Here is an 18,347-nt window from a genome sequence, read left to right as displayed (position 1 = left end):
AGACCAATCCATCACCACTACACTCAATAAAATATAAAATATATATATATATATATATATCAGATGAGAGGAGAACATTCAGTCCGTCATGCTTGTTTGTTTAGCTAATAGCCAAGATGGCCCAATATCTCATCCAGATACTTCTTAAAGGTTGTCAAGATTTCTGGAACAAACCACGAGACATGTAGCTGAAGCAGACTCACAGAACTCTTGGTATAAAGAAGCACTTTCTGGCTTCAGTCATTAATGCCCTTCCCATTAACTTCCATCGGTGTTCTTGAGCATGTAACCTCCATTAAGCTTATTCAGGGGAAATGTAAAGTCACCCATTGACCTGATTTGTCCATATGCAGGTGGGGTAGCCGCAGGGAGAGCTGGACACACCATGGCAAGGCAAAAAACTGCCATCCGATCCAGGGAGAGGTCCATGTATGCTCCCAAAAGAGGACTAAATAAAGACGAGTTCATGACATTTCTTAGTTCATGGTGACATTTGCTGATCTGATTTTGTATTTTATATTGTTACTTCGCTATGTCCAGGTGTTGCTCCTACCTTGAATCCACTGACTGCTGGGATAGGCTCCAGCTGCCCCACAACCTTACCCTGGATAAGCAAGTTAGGAAGATAGATTGACATTACTTTAAAATGTGATCTTATTACTCTATGAAGTTCCTTATGGTTGTGTGCCCTTTGGCGATGCTACATAATAAAGATTAACCAATTAATCAGTTTAATTTGTAAAACACATTTCTTAATTCCAAAGTGGAGTTGCATAGCATTAAGAAAACATTGAAGAAACAAAGCAACAATAATAAAAAAAAAAAAAAATTAAAATGGCAAGCACGAATGAAAGAAAAAACATTTGTACAAAAGGAAAAAGATTTAGAGATAGGAAAGATGTGAATTAAAAGTAGAATCTTTTCAATTCAGATTTAAAGGAAGGGGGGGGTGAGCAGTCACAAATATATTGGTGCAAAAATTGTGGAGTTTGGGGGCCATGGCACAGAGTTTGGTCTATTAATAATAATAATAATAAGGAATAAAAATCACTTAACAGACAATTTTCTCTTGCCATGAACAGATGAAGTGTGTTTCTTGGTTTGCATGCACTGAAAAATGAAAATTGGCAGCATTTGTCTGTATTATTAATTCATCATGTGATGCAATCAGTCAATGCATGCATGTTTGCCAGGGAAAATGGTGCCAATTAATAAAAGTCTGCGCTACAAAAATGTATCTTATTTATAAATTAGGCAATGCCAGTTGTGAGGCACCGGATGACAAAGGGATTCTGTTTTTTTTTTTTAGTTTATCTGAATGTCTCATGCTTTCTCACAAATTAAGTAAATTAAGTAGAGTCTGTGTAAAATCTTTTGACCAGGTGGTCAGTAAGGCTTTAAATATACAGCACCTTTCATGGCCAGCACAGTGCAGTGTAATGTTCTTGAAGTTAAATTATTTATGAATTACAGGATGTTGCCCTGCCATTAAGTCAACATACAAAGTAGCAGCGAGTTGGCAGACAAAAAAAAAAAAAAAATGGACAATGGTACAGAAGGACTAAAGTAAAAAAAAAAAGACTTCCAAAAATTTAATTCTTGAAAACTAACCGTGGAAGAGCTTTACACAACAAATGGTCAACGAGTGCTCCCAGGGGTCCACACAACGGGGTCTTCAGGACTGCCAGAAGGCTGGCCAACAGGCAGGAGAACCGTGTACCTTTGATATCTATTAGGCAAGTGGTGATTAAAGTGGAGCTGGATCTTACGGACATGTCAAAGAACAGGTAAGTATACAAAAGACCCATGTTCAATGTCACATCATTACTGTACCTCAGCATGTCCCATGTCTAATGACATCTGTCTAGATCCGTAGCAGCTCCCTGGTGTTTCATTTTAACATTGATTTATTGAAGAGAATCAAGTGGTTGATCAGCAGTGTAGGCCTAATTTCCATTTAAAAGATGAAATGTCAGGTCTTTTAATATGTGCAGCAAGCTGCTGGAAATGTTCGATCAAACTATAGTAGCCAGTGTGGTGTTCAACCTTGCTGTCTCGTGGGGAAACAATTTGAGCTCAAAAGATGCACAATGCCTGAACATGTCCAGCTGGAGGAACAACTAGACCAACTATTACAATGGTGGGGCTTCAGGTACACTGAAACTCTTCCTGTGGTTCACTGGATGGGCAAGGGTATATTTTGGTTATGTGCTCTCGTCGTTAAAATATACACGTTTATTTTACACAACACAAGATTTGAGGTAGTGCTTACTGTATTGAAGGAATGACAGAGAAAAATAAAAATAATTCATTACATTTATATAGCGCTTTTCTCAGTACTCAAAGCGCTATCCACACAGGGAGGAACCGGGAAGCAAACCCACAATCTTGCACAGTCTCCTTACTGCAAAGCAGCAGCACTACCACTGCACAAAAGAACAACAAGTCAGTTGGAGTGGAATCGATAGCATCAGCACTGTTGAAAGCTCCAGAGTGAACTTCTGCTACTGTGATAAAAACATTAGAAAAAACAGTCGTCTCATACCCAGGATTCATGCATAATTTGCACGCATATAAATATATTATTCCTAAGGAAATGCTAGTCTTTTGATGTACATTATGCAGTGAATAGTAGCCAGTGTGCTTTTCTATGCTCTGGTCTCCTGGAGACACAACAGGAGCTCAAAAGAAGCACAATGCCTTAACAAACTTATCAGAAAAACCTGTTCCATCACAGGGCGGACCATGAACACTATGGAAGCTGTTGTGGAAAAAGAGGAGGGTGACAAAATTTGATGTCATCATGAAAAATCTCCTCCATCCCTCAAGGAGGCACTCTCTTGGAGTACTTCAAGCCACAAGATTATTCCACTATGGTGTGCGAAGAAGCACCTCTGGGGTGTTTTCTGCCCACTGCTATCAGGCAATTCAATGCTTCCTCCCAATGTATTCATTAAATTCATTATAAAAATATCTTCAAAATATACATTTATTTATTGATCAATTGATTGGCTGCATTATTTCTCCTGCGAGTCTGTATCCTTGTTTTTTTAATGGTTCTGCTACTGCTTGCATAACTACAAATATCAAAGCTAGAATGAAAACATTTTTAGCAAAGATGCAACTGTTTACCTACTAAAACAGGTGTGTAAGCATTAAAAACATAAAAGGCCACGCACCAAGTTAATTTTGAAATTTCTTTACAATACACAAACTATTTATTTATATTTAATTATCAATTAATGAAATTGATTGATTGGCTGGCTGTAGTATTTGTCCTAAAAGTCAGTACTTTTTTTTTATGTTTCTGCTGCTTTATGCATGTGAATTTCTCCAAGGCATTAATAAAGTTTATCTAATCCAATTGAATTTACCCTTACACTTTGGGACTATATACTGGTATGTCACTTTCTTTCACATCAACTTAAGTAACACATAGAATTTAGTCATGGACGGTGTCTTATTTCATGTAAAATGACGCAATTCCCCCCCCCCCCCCCCCCCAAATCACAACCCCATTCGTATGCCCATCATGGGAGTTGAACTGCAGCACTTAAAGGCACCTATACTTTGGAGCTCCAAGCTTGTTAAATATGGTTCCTTCTAGTAGATGACTTCAGCATCTCCTTCAATTAAAAGACATTCCATGTATGTGGCACTAGTGCTCTCAATGTCTTGTTGGCTGCCAAGTGGAAAAACCCTGAGTATAGGTCATGACCTTCCTTCATTTAAGAACTCAAAACCCCAGAGCTGTTTGTGCCAATGCCACCTCCATCATTCATATTAACCACTGGACAAAGGCATTGTTGATCTCAAAGTCAACCCAAGCAGTGGACTACTAAAAACCCTCTCGTCGTATTCCACTATTTCTGCTATTTTCTTCTTCTTGCTCCATCACACTACCCAGTTACTAATGGTACAGATTTGACCCCCTTTAAAAGAAAAAGTGGGTTCCAAAAATGGATGAATAGATAATTTATTAGAGAATCGTGCAGAACTATAGTCTATGTCAGCATTGTTCAGTACATGGCAGACTCCATCTTCAGAAAACAGGGTACCAGTCTGCCATAGACACACACACACACTTCTCCCAGGCCAGTATCTATACCATTTGTGTCTCTGGACTGTGGGATGAAACTGGAGCTACCACATAAAACTCTGGGAGAAATTGTAAACTATAAATAGACAGCACCAGGGTCAGGAATTGAGCCCTGGTCACTGGAGGATGTCAATAAGACCAGTGGTGCCAAAGGTTTAGATCCTTTATGAACAGCAGGCCTCTCAACAATAATATCTTTGTACAGTTGAAGAGGATTTGGTGGACATACTCAATTGTTTATAGTAAGTTCACATTGAAATAACATTTCCAGAGATGCATCAACTTTTACTTTGGATTTGGCACAGTTTCATTTTTTAAACCAACTTCTTAAATTAAACACATTTAAGGTCACCTTAGTGTGGTCTAGTGAGTAAAAGCGTAGACCATAAAGTTCAAAGCAGCCAATTCACCTCCTAACACTGACCCCAGGTGGCCCAAAACTCCTTAGCCTGACCATAAAGAATCTTATAATGGGGTACACAATGAAAAGACGCTGAATAAGTTAAAGATTGTTACCATGGACCTCCTTTTACTTCACAGGCCACCACACTGAAAACAAACTAATCTATAACCAGTAATTTGCATTTTCTAGCAGAGTTCCAAAACAGACAAGTCGAAAATTGTCAGCCTCTTCTCCGTTAGGAACCATGAGGTATTATGTTGGTAAGTTTAGACTGCAGTGGACAGAGTCAATACCATCCCATAGTTTCTTCTTCAGATGTTCAACACATAGTTCCTCTGACTTCCATTATAAGGAAGACAGTGTGGCCTAGGGGTTAAGGCTTTGGACTTCAAATCCTGCTACTGACACTATGTAACCTTGAACAAGTCACTTCACCGGCCTGATCCAATTGGGGAAAAAAAAAAAAACAAATGAAACAAGTTGTATTAAATATTGTAAGTCACCTCGGATATAGAAGTCAGTTAAGTATGTAAATGTAAAATGAAAGTCCAGAAGTGTTGTGTAAGAATGTGTACAACTTTACTGTACAGAGCGGGACAATAACTGCAGGTCCTCCGATACAATGCACTTGCGGTCTTATAGCTGTTCAGCAGCAACATTCCAAGCCCCCATTCCTCACCTTTAGGTCATTTCAGCTTATTATTTCTAAATAGTACTCTTTACTAGCTACAGATTCAGAGTGTTTACATATATTTACAGTTACAATGTACTAATAGTAAATTATAAACTCCACGTCTATATATCTATATACATACATACAAAACATGAATTACATGGAACAGCACAGATTTTGTTAGCAATTAATATAAACCGATCAAAACAAAATTCCATTGGAAAAAAGTGCGAGTCTGATGGCCAATGATCGTACAGGGAGTAGCAAAAAATCATGACAATACTAAGGCGAAGTGACAAGACTGGGTTCTGGGCCACGAGAACAGGTTGAATGTGTCCATCTGGGATAAGTGGTATAATGCAACTCCTCCCAGAGTAAGTCAACTCACTCAGGTGGTTCCAGACATCATTCCCAGGGCAGCATTGCAGTCAGCTGTTCTATTCCCATCCCAAAAATGGCCTGTGTAGCGTCCACCAATTCTTCTGATAGCTTTCTCCAACAAGGTGTCTCTCCACATTTTAAACACTGACAACTCTAAACTGTTCCAGTGCATTAAGGTAAAGGAGTGGGACTTATTTGACTGGCTGGAATAAGAGGGTCTGTACTATAAAACGTACAGGACAAAACAAAGACCGATTCATTCATTTGGGCTTTTATGCTCAGAATGACTTGTTGTTAAAGAATCTCAGACAAATATAAAGTGACTCCTCTTTCTCATCTAAACCACTTAGATGCACCAAGCCTCTACAATGAATATTTGCACAATTTTTGCTTCACACCATGGCTTTAAAAGATGCATTCTTATGATGAAAAGTGGTATATAAAAGAAGAGAGTGTAAAAGTTACTATATAAAATCACAGAGTGTGCAATGTGTTGTCATTTTGTTTGTAGGCCAAATTAAACAAAGCCCCTTGGGCATTTGGTACTTAGGATTCAATGCACAGCAGAACTGTTGTAAAACTGCATTTGGACCAGCGTTCATTTACCAGCTAGACTGCCTCCTACTGTATTTTGTATATATCATATTTTTTCCGCATACTCATATAGAGCCTGTGGTTTTCCCCTACCACCAAAAACTTGATGCTCAAATTTCCAAGGTACAGATGTTTGGCTGCTACTTGTTCAACTTTTTTTACTGGGATTGCATAAGGCTGCTCATAACACTAAAATGTATGAATGCATAAATAAAAGGATGAAAATGTTCCTGGGGCAGTCTAGTGGGAGGAACAACTAGGATCAACAATGAGGACCACTGCGACTACAAGGAAGGTTGAAAGTCTTCCAGGGTTTCACTGGGAAGCCAAGGGTATTTTTCTGGTTATGTGTTCTCTTTGTTAAAATATATACATTTGTTTTACACAAGATGAGATTTGAGGTAGTGCTTACAGTGCAAGGCTCTGTATAGAAGGAATCATAGAGATGTAAAAGAACAACAGGTCAGTTGGAATGAAATTGATAGCATCAGCACTGTTGAAAGCTCCACTGAAATTATATATAATTTTTTTTTCCTAGGGAGACTCAGATCCGTTGATGTACTGTATGCAACAAGCTGCTGGAAATGTGCTACCAGTCCATAGTAGCCAGTGTGTTGTTCTACGCTACGGTCTCCTGGAAACACAAGTTGAGCATAAAAGAAGCACAATGCCTGAACAAACGTATCAGGGATGCCTGCTCTATCACAGGGCAAAACATGGACATACTGGAAGCTGTTGTGTAAGAGGATGGTGGCAAAATTGGATGCCATTATGAAAAATCCACTCCTGCCCCTTCAGAAGGTGCACTGTTGGAGCACTTTTAGCCACAGGCTCATTCCACCAGGGTGTGTTAAGCAGCACCTCTGGGGGTCTCTTCAGCCCATTGCTATCATGCAATTCAATGCTCCCTCCCAATGTATTTGTTAAATTCATTATAAAAATATCTTCAAAATATACATTTATTTATTGATCAACTGATTGTCTGTATTATTTTTCCTGTAAATCTGTATCCTTGTTTTTTTTTTAATGGTTCTGCTGCTGCTTGCACCACTACAAATATCAAAGCTAGAATGAAAACATTTTAGCAAAGATGCAACTGTTTACCTACTAAAACAGGTGTGCAAGCTTTAAAAATATAAAAAGGCCACGCTTCAAAGAAGAGGCCTTCTGCTGATTCCATGAATGCCTCAACATAGAAATAATTATGGGTAAAGCTGACGCTAAGTCCACAAACCAGATGTGTGCAATGTTTCCTGTCCTTCTGAATTGTGAAGATCTGACAGATGGAACCTTGGATTAAGTTTCACCATTCCAGTGATTTGGGTTCAATTCTCAGCCCAGTCATTGTCCCTATGGAGCAGCATATTCACCCTTTGTTCCTTGTGATCTTCCTCTGGGAGCTCCAATAAACATGCAGAAATTTTGTGCAAGTCATTATGAGGGGGACTATGTGAGGACTTTCAATTTACTGTAGGTGTCACTGCTCAAGCAGCTTTAGTTTTTATGGCATACGTTATAATACATATGAAAGGTGTAAATCAGCAAGGATGCCATATATATCATTTATGTACCTTTCCAGGAGACACTAAAAAAACTGTAAATTCACAAGGAGTGGGTGCCTATTATGGAAGTACAGACCAGAAGATCCAGTCCACTACAAAGAACACTCACGCCAAACATTGTCTCATGGCAGACCAAATTAGAGATAATGAAATGTACTATATGATTAAAGAGAACTACAATGCAGAGCCACCTTGGCCCTGGTACCCCACTTATGGGTTTGCTGGTTTTCACTTTAACCAGTTTATCAGTCAGCAGCCAGTTCCAGTCTTTAAGTGAACTTTTTTCCTAGTTTTCCTCATACATCCTCAGAGATGTGCAGGTTAGGTAAATTAACTCCATGAGAGTGTGTGAGGAGGGCCTGTAATTGACTGGTGTCCTCTACAAGCTCAGTTCCCATCTTGAAATAAATGCTGTCAAGTAGACTCCTGCCCCTTTAAAGCTAGGTATATTAAGCAATTTTTGCACTAGGATGGAGTTTTAATTATCTATAGTTCTTAAAATTTGTTGGATTCAATAAAAAAGCTGATCACACAAAAAAAAAACAACACCATCCAGCATTGTACACTTCACAAAAGGAAGGCTCTTCCAACCCTTCATCTAGGACAGCCCTGGATGTTCAGCTCAGGGCATATTCAAACACAAGGCCCCAGCTATCAGTTAAACCACCCTGCATGTCTCTGGGATGGTGGAGCAGAATTGGAAGACATGGAAACGAATGAACTTACACACAGGGAGAGGCATGCAAACTCAAACAGAGATGGTAGCCATTCAAATAATCAAAATGTAAAAACAAAAAATATCAGTTATTGTTGGACTACTGAAATAAACCGAAAAATCAAAAAGAAAATTGCTATGGTTGCACAGTTTACAAGACTATTGGAACCACAAGTGAGTTCATAAGATATGGCATTAATTGGTTTCGATGGGAAACAATGTGGTATGTTCAGCTTGAGTGTTCATATTAGAGGTGAATACAAATAAGGTCTGAGGTATCAAAATTGGTCCTGGTAGGTGTTATAATGAGCTAATGCATCAAACATTTGAATGCAGCCTAGGAGTTTCCAAAGAAGCATAACACAAACAGTGTTGAGTGTTGTAACATCCCAAGCCGAACAAAGATACAAACCAAACTAATGATCCTCATAAAAATAAACAAACAAACTGAACTGTCAGTCATAAGGATGACACAGTGGTTAGCACTGCTCCCTTTATGACCCGGGCACACCTTGTGTGGAGTTTGCAGTCAAGACATTAAAGGAATTGGTCTGAAATCACAAGCCAACTCTGACCGAAGTAAGGTGCTTCATTCCACTGTGGCCACAGTTTATAAACATATCCTGCATAAAAGTACATTCTACTGCAAACAGAAGGGGGGTTACATTAACAGGCACTATATAAAGCTTTACAATTTCAACTCTGAGTATTATTACATTAAATTTAGTCAAACTGTTTTAGTCAAACTGTTTTAAAGAGCTCATGATGCAAGCTATCTCAAAGAGTTGGAAAAAGGCAATCAAGAGCAACATTTACATAGGCTACGAAATAAACACATTGAATATTTATAAGAGATACAGCATGGCAGCCAGCACTTAGTAGGCAGTGTTACAGAACAGCAGGAAAGAGGAGAGATTTGGATAACACTAGAAATGACTACCTCTTAAAATACTCCTAACTGAAACTGTATAAGACACCTTTGACATCAGAAAAACTTAAAATGTCATTCATACTGCAACTCCGGAGAAAATGGTTCATGTATACTGTGCATATATTTATTTGACTGATGCTTTGTAATTATCCAAAGTGAATTACAAATCACAAGTGCATCAAGACAAAATATCTTCAGGTTCATCAATGGCACCCCAACTGCCCAGCAACACAAATGAGAAGAGTCTTCAGACTGAATCCAATTATCATCTAAGCCATCTCACTGGCAAATACAGTGAGACAGCAAAGCAGAAAATGGTGCATTTGGACTGGAATGACACAAAGTAACAGAATTTCACTTTTCAAAAATCTAAATGGGAGAAACCTTGTTCAGTCTGAAGACTTACAAACATTCCACAAATGTCCTGCATTCCTCCTCTGCACTAAAATAAATGTAATCTTTAACATGTCAGCTCGGCTGCTAGAGTTGGCATTTGCTTACCATGGATAGAAAAGCACATGTGTATTGAGCATTTTAAAAGCAGCATGTTAATCAAAAAAATTTAATTTTCTTGATTAGCATGTACTTTGCGATTTAGATTTTGGGATGCACTTCATAGGACTAATCACCAAAAAGGTGCTATATAAAATGCAAAAAAAAAAAAAAAACTTTTCAGATAGATCTTAACCAGGATGAAACACAGTCACAAGTACATTGTGTGCATATTATATACACACACACACATACACTATTACATATACACTAAACACAGAAAGAAGTGTATATACAGTCAATTGTAAATGTACACATAACACATTAAACACGCATCTAAATGGGAAGTACCAATAATTGTGTGTGTTCCATAATAGATTAAATACAAACCAATACATAAACTATACATTTTTCAACAATGGCTATTTTCCACTGTATCTTCATGTCATCGATTGCTTTTCACACTGCCGAGAGGCGAAAATTTTACCTAAAAACTAAATGCAACAAATGAAGTTACTCATTTTAAAGAGGAGCACTAACGAAGCAATTTGTCAAGACGATCGCGCGTCGACGATTTTCGTTTACTGTAAGCAATTTAAGCCTTTCAAACACCGCATCATCGTAAGATTCGCCGATCACTCTATGAAATTACACTACCTGCGATAATGAGAAAGTACAAATTTAGAATAAGTTAACATCTATCCATTCGTTCATTACCAATTCGCTCTATCGCGTTTAGCGTCGGTGCGCCGGGCGCAAGCTGTGAACAAACTACAAGGGTGCAATTAAAAGTAGCCAGGTCACCTAAAACTCAAAGTCTTATGGATTATAAAGGACAACTACAGAACAGGAACGGTAACACGATCGAAATCTGAACCCAGTGTTTCGTTAGCGAGAGCAGCTTTATTTTTAATAACACATAACTGACGCATCACGCGACAACGCTATACGGAAAATAAATTAAGGAGCACATTTCTCACCCAATCGACTTTTTAAACGGCGTCTTTAAAAATGAGCTCAGCCGCAGCATCAAAAGCAAACTATGAACAAACTTACATGCAAAAGAATATTTTTCAGGTGTTCAATCGGACTAATTAACCACTCTAATGAAGGAGTGTGGCTTCTGCAATGGACTGGCCCCAGTCTAAGACCGCACGCTGATAGTATTTTGTCCATGCATAATCTATTTTAAAGCAAACTCGACCTATTTATCGATTCATTTCATAAACACATGGGCTGATCAGGAGCACTGATCACACCGGACGGGTGCTAGGCGGCCACCTATCCACAGCAGTTCACACTTATGAACCCATTAAAATCACGCCGGGAAGCTAACAACATAATTTTGACCTCTCTGCGAGAAAATCGTAATCATAAACTGAATTCTTGTCAAACTCAAAGACGGCAACTCAGGTGGAATTCGCGACACGGGATCTAAACTTTACATAAATAATTTATCAACGATTCATTAAGCGACTCTTGTCGATGTATACAAGCCATTTAAAGAGGACACCGTCATTTATTGATACAGATCGAGTCCCTACTAAAAATACTATATGCGATACCAAATCGAATTTAAACAAAAACCTAAGCGTTAACAATTATTCAAGGAGAAACGGTTAACCATATTATACACAATGATTGACTTCTGATAAAAATGCGAGACTTAAAAAGCGAGTATGGTTGTTGAACGTTTCGTTCTTCTGTGCTGCGCCTTTAACAGCGAGACACGTTAAGTAACAACTCCGATAGATGCCGCTCGACTGTTGCTTTTTCTACCTGGTAACGTGCACATCAACACCCAGGTGTCTATAGCTGCAGACCACTTCTCTGGACTGGGAGCGATTTTTCACTTGTACGTTGCATTAAGGCATTGGTTTATACATAGAGTGCAACTCTTAAGCAAATGTGGCACATTTTGTGGCATAACACTGACACAAAGTAAAAACTGTAAAATAAATGACAACTAAACAATGCTGAGGCACCATGCTTATTTTGAAACAGCAGGAGTTTGACAAAATTAAGCGTGAACGTGAATGTTTCAATGCTTAGCCACTATATAGCGCCTTTTGCTACCGCGCGTGTTTTTACAAAACCCACACAATGTCGCCAAAGAGGAACGACTCGTGTTCCACACTGAGCGTTTTAGGGTGTGTCTTGCAAGACTTAGAAAAAAAGAATCTTATAATAAACGCCTGCGAATTTGCAAGAAGCTCTTTTGCGGTTATGGCCTCCTATAATTTTCGCGGAAGGATAATTCCAAACTTAAAGGCGAGCTGTCGGGACATGATTTACTCATTCATTGTCGCCACTGTTGAAAGGGAAACAAGTAAGTGAAAGTGCCCAGGGGTATATTTTTAGCTTGCCAGACACTATTAATAGCTATATAATTATTATTTTTTTTAAATCCAGTGACATGAACTTCCGATGCTCGGGGAAACACTTTCGGAGAAGGCGACCACGTTGCAGCGTGCAGACTAAGGTAAAAAAGGGTGACACTCGTGAGATACCTGGCGTCTGCAAGTTTGTGTTTGTATAAATGGGAACTTTTGAGTGAACCGTATAATATTAAGAATAACATATCAAAACCTTGCCTGGTGAAGATCAAAAGAGCAAATGCGCTTGTTTCACTCTTCCACAGAAGTGTAAAAAGGCTGCTAAGATATGCACTCGATAACACCTGACTCTCCAGAGATAAAAGCCCACTCAAACTCGTGTAAGAAAACCAACCAAAAACACTCGCGTGCCGCCGATTACTGAAATTCTGTGAGTGCGGACTCACGGCCAAGTGACAACTTTACAACACAAGTTTGACACCGATGTGGCTTGGACAAGGTGCGTGTCACATCAAGGGGCATCGCTTTGCCAGTTCCTCTGGCGCCACATCGATGCTAAACCAGTACAATTCCTTTAAAAACGCCACATATACCGCTTTGGAAAGAATTTTCTCACAGAAATTCTGTAATGCATCCGTTGATTGGGTTTCTTTTGAATATGTGATTTAATCACGTTTCCACTTAAACGCTTGATCGTAGTTGGCACAATAGGCGTTGCAATACTTCATTCTGAAAGGCACTATATAAAACAAAATCACAATGCAGTTAAAGTGTCGCACTTTTTAACAAGATAATAAAAAATGTTTAGTCCTTTTAGGAAAACCAATGCTAAGAAATTAGCGTGACACCCTTTATGACCCACGTGTAACGAACACTTTAACATACATAGGTTTTATGTGCAAGTCTTGTAAAACCTTTTAGGAGTTAATAAAATGTAAACTCACAAGCAAAACAGTAGGAAAGAAATAATAACATTCCAAAAAAAAAAAAACACTTTCCAGACTGACGGCGTAGATATTCCGCCGGGGAACCTGCAGGGTCATTCAATCAGACATTTCCGCGCGTGTCAGCGAATTAATGCTAATAGTCGTGACCGACCGAACTCCACTCAGGATGGTTTATCGTTACCAAATGTACAAGCAGACAAGGTGTGTTTAAATGATTGCATCGCACAATACACTCCCTCCCATATCTCCTAATATATTCAATTACAAGACACTGACTGTTTCCCACTAAACAACTCGAAATGCAAACGTCAACACGACAAAGGGGATGTATGCAATTATGGAGGGTCCTACCTGGCTGGAACATACTTTGAAAATAGAAGACGACCAGAATAAAAGATCCAAAACAAGTGGCCAGCACCATCCGGCATATCCTGCTCATCCTCGTCAGCTCGAGTAGCGCCTGTTTCATTGCCGGCTCCAAAGATGATGTGCGGTTAGTGGAGGAGAGCGAGCCGCCCCGGGGTGTCTCCTGCTCGAGGACAGAGTGCACCGATTGCCACGGAATATTTGGGAGCCGATGCCGCTCGTTGAGGGTGCTGAGGATGATACTGACAGCTTTCTCGCCTCATTCAGCTTCGCTGTGATCGCAGACCGTACTATGCAGGCGGGGAGGTGGAAAGCTTCTCCAATGGAATCTGCGCTCTTCCGAGGAGAAAGCGAAAAAAAATCACCCCCTCCCTCACGGAATAAGGCGAATGGGCGCGTCCAGGGCTTTCAATGAAAAAGACTTTGTGTGAACTCGGGAAGACCGTCAGTAGGAACACCGCCGGGTCCTTGTGTCCGTCTCTCTCTCTCTCTCTCTTTTTTTGGCCAGTCTATGGAGGAGGTGGCTGGTGTAGCGCTTAAAGCGCTTAATAATACCTCATTTATCCTGTCTTCTGAACGTTAAACATGTACGTTTCTCAATGCATTCACCTCTCTCTGCTTATCCTTTTCACCAGCTACTTGCTAGGCAGATCTAGCCGTCTGTCTAAGTCTGGTTATTCTCCCGTTATAAAACAAAATATTAATCTAACAATATAACTTAATCACGTAAGACACAGAGTGAGGTCAGTTTTTTTTTATTATTTTATTGTGAAAATTAGTGTATTCAAAGCATCGGAACCAATCGGACAGTACTGAACACAAACCATGAAGAATCAACCCTGGACGGGGCGCCAGTCCACCACAGGGCAAACATCCATCCATTTTCTAACCCGCTGAATCCGAACACAGGGTCACGGGGGTCTGCTGGAGCCAATCCCAGCCAACACAGGGCACAAGGCAGGAAACAATCCTGGGCAGGGTGCCAACCCACCGCAGGACACACACAAACACACCCACACACCAAGCACACACTAAGGCCAATTTAGAATCACCAATCCACCCAACCTGCATGTCTTTGGACTGTAGGAGGAAACCCACGCAGACACGGGGAGAACATGCAAACTCCACGCAGGGAGGACCCGGGAAGCGAACCCAGGTCCCCAGATCACCCAACTGTGAGGCAGCAGCGCTACCCACTGTGCCACCGTGCCGCCCACAGGGCAAACACCGTAGACTTAATAATCGAAAGAATTTGAAGGCAAGTAGCAGCGTTGGCATTAAATGCAGCCTAACGTAATGCAGCTGTAATTCATAACTAACAGCAATAGACTAAACAAATTATAATGGCAGGATAAAACAACAAACTCCCAAGCATCGGTGATCGCATGCATTCATTCATTTGAATGTTAGTAGCCATACCACCTACATTTCAGAACAGGAAATCTACCTGAAGCTAAGCATATTTGGGCCCGCCCAGTACTTAAATACATGGGGTATGCTCGGGTTGCCACTGGAAGAGGTGTTAATGAAGTCAACAGGGGGTACTTTCCCCGTAATTTGTGTGCGGATGAGGACAACGTGCTGTAATAATTGTTTCCGTCCTTGGGGTGAGACGTAAATCCGAATTCCCGACTCTCTGTGGTCATCAAAGATCCCAAGGATACCGTTTAAAAAGTATACGGTGTTTCCCAATACTTGGCTAAATTGCCCACCATAAACCCCAGAAACCCTCATCACCTGCCGCATATTGGCCAACTATCTCTCTTAACCTTTCGTTTGAAGTGGTCCAGTACATTCCGGCATTTCTCAGTTTTTAGCACTTGTTTACCGACAGTGTTTGCGAGCATACGGCCAGGCATGACGCATATCCCATCAATCTCAACCAGAGGTTACCCGCATTTTAGGCACTGGTGAGCGTAATGGTGCAAAATTGTCTGCCGTCGCATCATGAGGTGGATGTGGCACATTGGTGGTGGCTGAAAGGGTCCTTTACTTTCTACGTAAAGCGATTTGAATATGTTAGAAAAGCGCTATATAAATAAGTTTTAATGTTTATAATGTGAACTATGGTGGCGCAGTGCTTGGTACTGCTGCCTCATAGACGATGCGTCCTGTCTGAGCGTTGTCAGTCATGTCTGAATGAATTTTTTTCGGCTACTACTGTAAAGCTTATTCTCTCTTATTCCCAAACATAGACAGTATGTCCATTGATGGACTTGTGCAAAGTCCAGGGCTGTATCCTGCCAGGCCTTGTGCTGCAAAGACAGGCTCCGGCTTCCCATATCTCTGATTTAGATTATGCAGGTTTGAAAATGTTATTTAATTTTATAATGTGAACCATTAGTTTAATATAACATCAAATTAAGGTAAAATGTATCATAGAATAGGTAATTCATTCTGTTAAATGTGTGATTAACAAAAGTATGAGACAAAGCAGAGAAAAAAAGGCTAAAAAAAGAAAAACGCTCACTCATGAATTATTTGTGGAATTTTGAGTTTTCCTTTGGAACTGTTCATGTTTATTAAAGCATCTGATTGCAGAATTTGGAAATGATAGTCTTTTTTGAATTGCTCTTCTTCTGCATTGCAAAATTATACATCTTGCCAAGTTGCTACAGTATAAGAGAATTTAGTGGATATATATAATTTTAACAGGAGAATTCCTCTTCCCAAAGCCATGTTGTCAATATGTAATGATGTCTACTTCAGCAAAGTAAAACAAAAACAGGGTGAAAAATGGAAAGGAAGAATGCCGGACAAGTAATTTAATCAGATTTCATGCAGTAGTTTTTGTCTGTGGTACAAAACATCAGATGCTGTTTTTATGTGTAAATATTTCAATGATGTAGCCTTTTAAACTGTACCTCTTCATGATATAGTAACTATAGCCTATAAAGAGCAAGCACAGAAAAAAAATTGTTTAATAAGATACAAACGCTTCATCACCAACACCAACATCATCACTATCCCAGACAGCAAATGAACTGATCATTTTTAACCAAATATCCATCTTAAAGAAGGGGAATAGATTTGCCTATTTTCTCTGGTAATATTTTCAGACTTTTATTTCAGAATCTTGTTAATTCTTGATACTTTCATGCAGTGCATGCATCCATCACTTTCAAACGCACTTAGTTCATTTCAAGGGTTAGAGCCTAAATTTGGGGTAAGGCAAGAACAGAACCCACCCAAATATGAAGAAGGACACACTTGCGCATGTTTGAATCCCTACAAGCCAATTTAAAGCCTCTGTAAACCCAACAGATGCCTCCAACATGGGAGAAAAAAACAGCATATCTGGGGGAAAACAAACTGGAATAAAGTGAGGACTTTCACGATGACAGTCATAATAATAATAATAATAATGCATTTTATTTATATAGCGCCTTTCCCATGCTCAAGGGGCATTAAAACTTCTATAAGAAAAAACAACCAATATTCTGAATTATTTTGGAGTTTAAAGGTGCCTGGAACTGTTAATTCTTTACATCATTTTAATCAAGGACAGACTCACCATTTATTGCATTTAAAATGATCATGTTGCAGCCTTTGTGATTACAGTTATTAAAAGAAAGTAACATGTTTTTCTGGGAGTCATTCTGAGTGAATGGAGCTTTTGCTTTGTGTTTGACTAGGTTGTTATATTTGGATAAAAATAACATATATTGGTGCCTCACCCAAGTTTCACTCCCATATTGCATCCAATGCTGCCATGATAGGTTCTGGCACCCTATGGTCCTGACCTGGATAAGCAAGGTTAGAACATTTAAAGACAATTTTCTTAAGTTGTTAATTTAATAAATTTCTTCCAATAAGAAGCAATTTTAATTAAAGACAAGAAGACATTTCAGACTTTGGCAGACCAAGATTTTCCTGGAAAGACATTCAGCTTATGCTTTGTAGCCGCAAGCTGACAATCTGCCTGCTCTGATGAGCTCGCTCAGGCACCTATAAGCAGGGCTCATCCTGTACCTGGAAGTGATCTCCGATCCAATCAGCAGAAGCTGTACCTTCCCTTTAAAACTAAGTGCATCTCTCCCTTTCAGTCTTGCTTGTGAGGGGTTTGGAAATTTTCTCTGCTTGGAAGTGTCGGGGCTGAACCTTCTGAAATGGGGGATTACTAATTGTAAGATCCTCTCTTCCCAGGTATAGCTCTATGCCTGAGACTGAATTATAAAGGCAGGGTAAGAAAATGGATGGATGTTCAAGAAGAGAAACTCAGTGCATAAAACTCTGTGTTAGAAAGAGTAATTTTCTCCCTTGAAGCTGCAGAGTATAAGACACAGAGCCTGTCATTCAAGGTGTGCTGAGAAAGACATCACCACACCACAGACACAGAGACATGACCATATGGCAAAGATGAATAAGTGCGTTAACCTGAAAGTTAAATTCCCCACTTGAACCTTGATCAAAGACAATGCCCACTGTGTCTCTCTCGTTTCTTCTGCAGATGTTTAGAGGGTGGAAGGTTTCAGAGGATTACAATTCAGAAGTGCAAGGGCTGAGTAGGACAGCCCCTGTGGTGCTCCAGTGTGTCCTGGGTCCAGCAGTTGTGGGGTCTCAAATGCTAGTGTGTGGTATCACATTTTGTAACTTTAAGATGATACTGTTTTGGTACTACAATCCAATTAGTATTCAGAACTGAAAGCTTCAACTAATAAATACAAGAGAATCTAAGGAAACAAAGGACCTTATCAGCATTTCTCCTAGCAAAACCTGAGAAATATTTTCTCACAGGCTAATAATGAAAACAAAAGCAAGAATGTATAATAACAAGTCAGAAAATGTACACATTGCGTAACATTCTGGTGCCTTCAAGGGCTGTGCAGTCTCTGTGGCCCTCAATAG

General features: G+C 39.7%; 1 protein-coding gene across 2 annotated transcripts in view; it reads right to left on the bottom strand.

Moving 5' to 3' along the window:
- Positions 1-13,891, bottom strand: part of chst11 (carbohydrate (chondroitin 4) sulfotransferase 11) — a 284,268-nt gene extending 270,377 nt beyond the window's left edge. Inside the window, exon 1 of one of the 2 annotated variants that reach the window (XM_028817616.2) lies at positions 13,485-13,891. In XM_028817616.2, the coding sequence (XP_028673449.1) occupies positions 13,485-13,602 (118 nt within the window). In that variant the 5' untranslated portion in view covers positions 13,603-13,891. The remainder of the gene's footprint in view (positions 1-13,484) is intronic. The other variant, XM_028817625.2, reaches the window with a different exon arrangement.
- Between the last annotated feature and the right edge of the window lie 4,456 nt (positions 13,892-18,347).

The sequence above is a fragment of the Erpetoichthys calabaricus genome, chromosome 1 (genome assembly GCF_900747795.2).
Source record: "Erpetoichthys calabaricus chromosome 1, fErpCal1.3, whole genome shotgun sequence".
Taxonomy (NCBI): domain Eukaryota; kingdom Metazoa; phylum Chordata; class Cladistia; order Polypteriformes; family Polypteridae; genus Erpetoichthys; species Erpetoichthys calabaricus.
The sequence above is the reverse complement of the archived record's forward strand: the minus strand, read 5'-3'. Positions and strand labels throughout refer to the sequence as shown.